Source organism: Mus pahari, chromosome X (genome assembly GCF_900095145.1).
Source record: "Mus pahari chromosome X, PAHARI_EIJ_v1.1, whole genome shotgun sequence".
Lineage (NCBI taxonomy): Eukaryota > Metazoa > Chordata > Mammalia > Rodentia > Muridae > Mus > Mus pahari.
This window is the reverse complement of record NC_034613.1, coordinates 72,120,490-72,129,547: the sequence shown is the minus strand read 5'-3', so window position 1 is coordinate 72,129,547 and position 9,058 is coordinate 72,120,490. Positions and strand designations below refer to the sequence as shown.

The window sequence follows — 9,058 nt, the reverse complement described above, 5'->3', positions numbered from 1 at the left end:
AAAAAAAAAAAAGAAGTGTAAAGAGTGTCAAACCAGGGATAAATTTGTCCTCTTTTCCTTCCCATACAAGAATGTCAACCTAGAGAACAATCTTCAGACTGGTGTATTTCCCTGGAGTTATGTGAAGACTATCTTAGTGATATGAGGACAGGAATGTTATGAGTGGATCCACTTTCCAGATTCTTAGCCCCATTAATGGTTTCGACTGGATCTGTTATCATGCTAAATTTGTTTGCCATTTTAATTCCCCCCCACCATTTGGTCTATGAAAGTTCTCCCCACTCTCAAGAATAACTCTTTAGAATATACCAACGATCATTGTTTCTGAGACATATTCATTCAAAAATAAAAGTATAAGCCCAAACACTCGTAATTGAAACCCATTTTGAATCGAGAATCATCAAGCTATCAAACACTTCCTCATTTCATTAATAAACTTGTTTCTGAGAAAACCTCTCCTGACTACGTTTGATACTTATTGGTCAAAACTTAGCATGTCTAGTTATTACTAGCTATGGATGTTAATGGTAATTGCAAATACAAATCAATTTAATGGATTTAAAAAATACTGAGAGAGCTTTACTGTCACAAGAAATTGTTTCTAAAAATTGAAGTTCACACAGATATATTTGTCATACAAAATTATGACTGAGTGGTTAATAAAAGATTTTATAGCATAAATACATACTATATTAGGATATAATTTTTTTGAGGGGAGAGAAATGAAAGTGTGATTTAAAGAAGCAGCAGCAAATTATAAAATTTCTATTTATAAAAGATAAGTTTGTTCATGCATTTTTAAGTGGATGATGGTAGATAATATATTATTATTGTGTTTGTATTACATTTGGATACATTCAGAGGAGTAAAACAGTACATTTTAATTTAATTTATTTATAATTTTTATTTTTCAGAATTTAAGACAAGAGTGTGCTGTATTTACACCATTTCTGCCCTTCTTTCTCTATCTCCTTCTTCACTCTCCCCTTCTGCTCCCTCTCAAATTCTTCTTCTATAAAGACACACACACACACACACACACACACACACACACACACACAAGCAGATACACACACACACAATGTGTCTGTTCTTGTGATATACACCCACCAAAAACAACTTCATGTAGGAATGCATTTATTTGGTTTACAAGTTACACACAGTTCATTATCAAGGGAACCCAGTGCAGTAGCTTGAGGAGGGAACTTGGAGGCAGGAACTAAAGCAGAACTACTGAAGAATATTACCTACTGGATTATTCCCAGGCTCACTTTCAGCCACCATTCTTATGCCTCCCAGAAACTTCTGGCATGGAGTAGTATAGCTGACAGTGGGCTTGACCTTCCCACATCAGTCACTAATCAATAAAATGCCCTATCCACTTGCCTACTTACCAATCTGATGAAGGCACTTTCTATATTGAGGTTCTTTCTTCCTCTACAAACTCCTTTTAAACATAAATTTTAAAATCCAAGGGGTTAAAATATATAGGGGATGAAGTGCAAGTTTTTGATAGTGTCATATGATGGAGGACAACATGGTGTTTTGCTGAGGCAAGTCCCATGGGGGACATGTGATGTTTGGAGAGAGTATAAGTAAGACTCAATGGACAATGATGGTGTTCTTGCATAGGTAGCTTTGCAACATTTAGTTGGTCTTGTAAATGTGCTGATCTTCACTTCACTGAGAGAGGCTCTGCAGAGAACTTCTGGTGTTCTGGTTGGTTCTGTTCCCTCTAGCTGACTGTGCCAATTAAGTGGAGGTCTGGTCTTATCCACTGGATCATGCCCCAACTGCTGATTTGTGTTTTGTATTGTGACACTACTAAACTGGACTGCTGGCATCCTGACAATGGAGATTAAAATCATGCTGAAAACTACTTCTAAATAGGTCCACATGCCCTTGTCTTATTTACCACCTTTTCTTCCCTATCTTTGGACAGTGGGCTAGAAGGAGCCTCAAAGCATTTGAAAACCCTTATTAAGAATAGGTTTTTAAAATTCTAAGACTACAGAGAGGAGAGGTATTCTGTCTTCTAAACTAGTTTTAGAAACTACCTTGCATGCAAGAGATGTTTTTATAGCGTCCTCTTTCTGGAATTAACAGGGAACACTGAAATTCTTACAAGACATAAAACATATAGCAGAGTTCTCTTGGCCAACCAAGTGCTAATACAAAATATATTTGCATGATCTGTTCCAAGAATTCTTCCCTAAAGAAATAGAAGTTTAAATTCTTGAGAAGTTCATTGCTTTAAACTGACTTGTTGAGTTGGAGAATGAGGATCCTCTTCTGGCTCTTTGCTGAAGAGATTGTCTCTTGGTGGATTTGTTTTCTGGAAGTAATATTCCTGCTTGTTGGTTGGAGATATGGGAGTTGAGATGGAAGATCAGGATCTTTATTTTCATGTACATATGTGACAGAGACTTCAAGCTCTTGTTGAGCTAGATTGAAGTTATGTGCTACAGAGTCTCCAGGTGACAAAGGGAACATCTAACTTTCATAACTTTGTTCCCACAGGGGTGGGTATTAGTATAAATAATATAAAGTCTAGCTATGCTACAAGGTTTATGTTTCCAGGTAGATTGGGGCATTGACTATATCTCAGCCAGGTACTGCAAGGATTGGACAAAAATGGTTTATCCTTTTATGATAGCTTATAAGTTTGGAAGGAATCTTGGTTGCAGGAGATGTAGTAGCTGTGATTGTTTTATTTTGGGTTTGTTTTTCCCTTTTCCATACTGATGAGACCTGTCCATGAGTTGACTTTAGCAGGGGTTCTGCCAGCTCTGGATTTGAGCATGGTTTCTTCAGCACTTTATTCAAAGGCTTAACATGACAGGCTCATGTTATACTACAAATTAGATATTTTATGCCTTCAGAGGGTCTCTGGATAGACCAAAGTAGCTGATGCATGGCCTCATTCCCCTATCCAAATATTGGCCTATAGCCTCTGTGAAATTATGTGACTAAAATAAAATACTAAAATTTTCCTCCAAAAATACTTGGAAATGGTTTTAATTGTCACAACAAAGAGGTAATATCACCTGTATCCATGAAATTCCTTACTCTATGCTTTATTTCTTTTTCTTCCTTTCATTTTCTGTCTCTCATTCTCTACGTCATAAAGAGACTTGTTGTTGGAGTTTACCTATGTTAGTCATTGCTGCTAGTGCAGAACAATATGGTGGTGAGCAAGTGTTTTGTAATGGTTACAACATTCTCCACCAAATAAGAATTCTGGAAGGCAGACCTTGCTAAGAGGAGGAAGGATAATTGAAAGCAGAACGCCACAATGCAGCTTCCAGGATGCTTCCATCCATCACTAGGTGTAAATCTTTAGTTTCCTTAGATGAACACACCTGGTTGGGGGTCACCAGTGTTCCTATATGTAAGTCCTCACTTGCACTCTGTACTCTAGCCCAATAAATCCTCATAGTTAGGTTATGGATTGACTTTCATGTGTACCTGGGGTTAATGCACTTTCACGTGCTTTTCCCAGGAAGAGTCAATTCAACAGTGTTTGAAGATGCTGGTATATGATAGTTTACTACTAAAATTGTATTTGATTGTCTCAGAAAATTAGTCACTAACCGTTAACAATTACAAGCAAAGCATGCATAAATAAAACTGCCGGAAATAAAAAGGACAAAAGAATAAAGCATGTACATAAAATATGCCACCTACAGGGTGTATTTTGTGAAGGAAAAATAATTTTGTCTCAAAGTAAAACAACTGGACCTTCCAGACGGAGGAAGGAATATATGGTACCAATTTCAGTAGACTTATGTTCATAGAAAAGGCATATTATGTTACATACTCAATGCTTGCTATGGATTTATTTGTAAGCTCCTTAATAGTGAGTTTTAACTGAAACAGAGTCCTAGTGAGAAATCAGTTGAAAAGTTTTTTTTTTAATTAGAAAATATTCTTGCATTATGATCGGTTCTTTATAAATTAAAAAATACTGCTAAACCTGCACAGGTGTATAATTCCAGCTGCTCAGAAGCCTGACACACTCAAGGTGTGCTTGAGCAACTTAGTGAGGCTCTATTATGATACTAAATATAAAGTAAGGCTTAGAGACACAGCTTAGTGGTAGAGAGCTGCCCTATCATGCATGTTGTGCTAGTTTCAATCCCAACTACTACTAAATACTGTGTATACTCATGGTGGACAGCAGGATTTCCTGCATCTCCTTTGTTGGTCTATCTTCAGTTTCATAAACCAGCTTTACAAAGTTGCTCAGGAGAGCCCAGGATTCCATAGAACAAAAAAGAGACTGACAGACTGCTGTAGTCTCAATATTTTCCTCACCATAAATCTCACTTCTCCTTCTTGAAGAACATTTCATCTAAATGCCCTTCTATTATGCATCCATTTTCTGCCTTTTAAAAATACAATATCTCTTGTTCTGACTCTGAAATATCTGCTCTAAGGAGCCTCCTGACTCACCATTTCAAGGGAAATTGATGCCCTGATGTTCAAGTTTGTGGGAAGATAGGGATTGACTTCAAAACACACAACTGGGAAACATAGATAGCCTAAATACTTTCATTTATCGCCTGTAGAAACCCTCAGGTACTTTTCTACTAACTTGCACTTGCAAGGCCCTATATTTTGTTTGTTTATTTTGTGATGTTTGGTTTATGTGTGTTTGTTTCTTGTTTGTTTTCTTTTTGAGACAGGCTCTCGGGTCACTCAGGCTGGCTTCAAACTGACTATATAGTTGATAATGGTCTTGAAATCCAATGTCTTCTGTCTACCTCCTGGAATCTGAAATTATAAGTATTTGCCTGTTTTATACAGAGCTTCATGTACATAAGACAGCCAACTAAGCCATATTTCTTGTCTTGTTTGAAGAGAATTGTGTTCATTCTCTTTCTGCCATTGCACAAATGCTGAAATAAAGTCTCCCTTGCCTGTTAAATTGTCCACCATTATTTTCCCTGACAATATTCACTGCTATGTGAATGCATGATTCAGTTATTTAGTTGCTGTAGTGGTCAGCTATTAGGTTTCTGCAACATGTCTGTGAATTTGACATTATAGACAATTACATTTATAACATGGTAAGGAAGAGCCAGCATGTTAGGTTTATTTATAGACCACAGGGAAAAAAAAGCCATTCTTGAGCAAGGAAACCCCACCTCTGTCATCAATATAGAAATAGCCCATTTACTAATCTTTAACTGAATGAATTACGTATTTACTCTACCTGCTATTTCAATAAAAAGTTTAGAAAGCAGTAGTTAGACTATTATATGTCAGATAAACAGTCTACCTCTAGCTCATTATTGAGAGTTTTCATTAAAGATTAAAAGCATAAGATCCTTTATAGAAATTCTAAACTGGTCCCTGGATCTTAGCATTCAATTATCATTTGTGAAATCTGAAATCAACATAGTTTATGTCTAAATTGAGAGTACATTTGAAAATCAGAATTCAAAGGCTTGCCTTTTAGTGGGCTGAGTGATGGGAAAGGGCTGTGATTATGCCTCATTTTCACCCTCTACACCACAGATCTCATTGATTATGTTTCTCAGCTTGCTAAGGGTTCTGTGAGGTGATTTTCAAGATGAATATTGCTATTTGCAGGATTTCCTGAATAGGAATATTTTGGGAGTAAATTGCACAAACCAAGTGATGTGCAGTCAATTTTCACTCCAGCATAAACAATATATTAGAACAGAACCCTTAAGGCTCTTCTTTTCTTTTTCTTTCTTTTCTTTTTTTTTTTTTTAACTGGGGTTTCATTGCATACCTTGCAGCATTTCACCAATAAGAATGAAATGTCAGGCAGGCAATGCTGAATGGAGCTCATGTAGGACACTGCATAGTCTTATTTTTTTTAAAAACAGGTTCTCAGAGTTGACCAGAGAAAATTAATGAACTGAATGGCAGGGTGCCAGACCCTTTGCTCCTGAGATTATCATGACCACCATACATAGAAAAAGAAAGGTTCTTTAAATAAAGGAAATGGAGACAGGATGTAGCTAGCTTCCTTCATATCTACTTTCTTTGCAATGACTTATAACTGAAATTTGTAAAAGGCAGTTTAATTGCCTGTGTTAAAAAGTTGGCATGTTTTCCAAACCATTTAAAAGCTTTATTTTTTTCATTTTGGGTAAAGTCCAGCAAAGAATAACCCGTTTTATCATTTTTAAATTTGAAAGTAAACATTTGATTTCTTTAAGCAAGCCTAAAGACTGGAATCTATAATTAAAGCAAAAAGATAAATAGGTGTAATGTTAATAAATCATTTACTAGAGAGTAGAGATAGCAGCTAGACAAAGAGGGATAATGAACAGTACTAACAGTGGTAACTATTTCTTGATTAAAAGTTAAGGATTTGGGGATTACTGGGAGAAGCTCTCCAGTTAGCAGACACATGGTCATATGTCCTCTTACATTGGAATACAGACAAAAGCAGAAGAAAGGGCCTTAAGGAATATTTGTTTTTCAATCTACACTCCAAAAATGAAAAAAATACAAAACAAAACAAAAAACAAAATCCTCACAGAACTCACAACGTGGTGTAAGGAATATACCAAAGTGTTTTCTGCACAGCAAGAAGCAGTTGTTTTTTCTCTCAGTGATTTAAACTAAGCTGTAGGAAGTAAATAGCACACCATCAAAACACTGCACAGCAGTGAGAGAAGTGACATGTGGCTTTGATAATGAAGTTCATTAACACAGAAAAGAGTGCCTTCCTGTAGACTGTAAGACCTATTTGTCAGAAACCTGTGTGCTGTTGATAAACAACAACTGATGTGACTTTTCAGTATTGGAGACCGAACTGGGGACAGGAAGGGATGGCAGAGACGAAACAAAAGTCACTTTGGTCAACTCAACATGAAGTATTTGTGTCATGAGACTTTGTTTTCCTTTTTGTACATATATTACATAGGCAAAGATAGCTCACACTGAGTATCTACTTTTTTTTTTCCAAAATGACACACGTTGATGAACAGACTTTTACATATGTGTTACAAAAGTTACAAAATCAAACATGGTTTCTAGTTGAGAGGGAAGAATTTGTGTCCTTTCCGATTTGTCACATGAAATCAATGACTTAAAGAAAATACTAGATCCAACAAAGCTGGGGATCTGGCTCAATTTATGGTACATTTGGCTTAAGTATCTGTACTTTCTTAGTGAGGTGGTTTATTCAGTAATGAAGCAACCAGAATTGATCAGATGCACCACTGGTAATGACACTCGTGTCAACTACATCTGAGGATGCTGTGTACTAGCTAACTGGAAGAACAAAATCCTAGAAGGAGTGGCTTCTCTGAATTGCCGATGTCCTTTGTCCAGTCATCCCTTGTGATCATGCATGCATGACTGAGGGTAGGATGACTCAGGCATCAGAAGCCATGCCTTAGTGTCAGGATCTCCAAAAAAAATTATTATTGTACAGTCTGTTTTGTTACTTATCTTTATATATACTTTAAAGTTAACTGAATTTGTTATTGGGTAAAGGTCTTTGTTACTCATGAGTTTGAGTATCAGACTGAATTGTTGGCTTTGGCAGTGACTGAGCAGGCTGAGTTTTGTACTGGGGAAATGATGTTTACCTGTGACTTACAAAGTACCATGTGTTCTCAGTGCACTGCTAACAGAGTGGTCGATAAAAACATCAGGGAAGCAAGGTAAAAGGAAAACATTGCACTTTGTAAATATAACTCAATTTAGCTTGAACAAACCTTTCTACCACTCTGTTATTTTTATTCTGACTTTAAAGCACAACTTTCTCAAATGTCTATGGTGAGAACTTTATATCTAACAAATATATACATTTTAAGTGAAGTTACAGCAGAGATGGAAAATGGACAGTACTAACACGATGTGAATATTATAGTGACCATTTTAATAAAGATGTCTAGTAAATTCTTAGAGAACAAGGAAACACTAGTGAAATAATCATTATAATAACACCAATGGCAATGTTAAAACAATTCTCTACTTAACAAAAATGTAAGTCTTCTGAGATTTCCCTAGAACTATCTTTATGCTTTCTGATATAAAACAAAACAAAACCCTACTTAATTAGTTTACCAAGGATCAACTCCAAATTAAATTCTTTATTCTCTAGTATCCAGGTGCTTTCTGTTCATTCTGGCCTGTCTTCAGGGAGATTCCTATTCATTTACCCAGAATCTTCTCTTTTTACAGTAGCTTCCACTAAACCTGCTCCTGAGCAAGTAACTTCTATTTTCCATTTGGAATTGAGACATTCTCCCTATCTCAAATTCTATTCTCTAAGCTCCATTTCAGAGATTGCTGCATTTATTGTGATGAATTGAATAATGTTTTCCTTGTCCTGTTTTAAGGAGTGATGCGATTCAAAGAAATCAACAAGAAACTTAATTCAGTCATTGAGTCATCCTGCCAGAAATGAAAACATAAGCAAGTGGTACCCACCTTTATGTCAAATGGTCCTGGTTGACTTGGTTGGTTATAAATTTCCAACTGGTTTCTAATAGGAGAGAGCCACAGGAGCAGGTGATCTAGCTGCTCTTCAAGCTGCCTAAAATCTTTTACGTGAACTTCAAGCTCTTCTTGTTTCTCAGGTAAAGCTCTGGAGACCTGAAAGGGAAAAAAAGATAAATAATTCTCATGGTATATAGTAAAAAAATGGCAAAAGTATTAATAAAGATATTATAGCAATTTGCTGGTCTGTTTATTCAATAATACTTTAAAAGTTACATATATGCCATGTTCAAATGTAATTAACATACTAGAAATCGTTGGCTAATACTCAAATACTGTATATGGCATAGACATTAATGACTGTTTGTAAATGTACATTTAATGCCTAAGCTAGGTGTGTTACTTCACATTTGTGATACCAGAATATATGCGACAGAGGCAGGTGAATTGCCATGTGTAGGAGGTTAACCTGGTACACAGGGCAAGTTCAAGGGTAGCCAGAGATACACAATGAGACCCTATATCAAAAAAACATATAAAAATAAATAAACCATACAATCCCTAAACCACACAAAGATCCAACAAAGAAAGAGAACTTCAGACCAATTTCCCTTATGAATAT

The 9,058-nt window shown here is 36.1% G+C and overlaps 1 protein-coding gene across 8 annotated transcripts in view; it reads right to left on the bottom strand.

Annotated features, from left to right (window-relative positions):
• Dmd (dystrophin) overlaps positions 1-9,058 on the bottom strand; it is a 2,621,826-nt gene that overhangs the window by 775,263 nt on the left and 1,837,505 nt on the right. For all 8 annotated transcript variants that reach the window (XM_029534042.1, XM_029534043.1, XM_029534037.1 and 5 more), the window contains exon 48: positions 8,428-8,592. In XM_029534042.1, the coding sequence (XP_029389902.1) occupies positions 8,428-8,592 (165 nt within the window). The remainder of the gene's footprint in view (positions 1-8,427; positions 8,593-9,058) is intronic.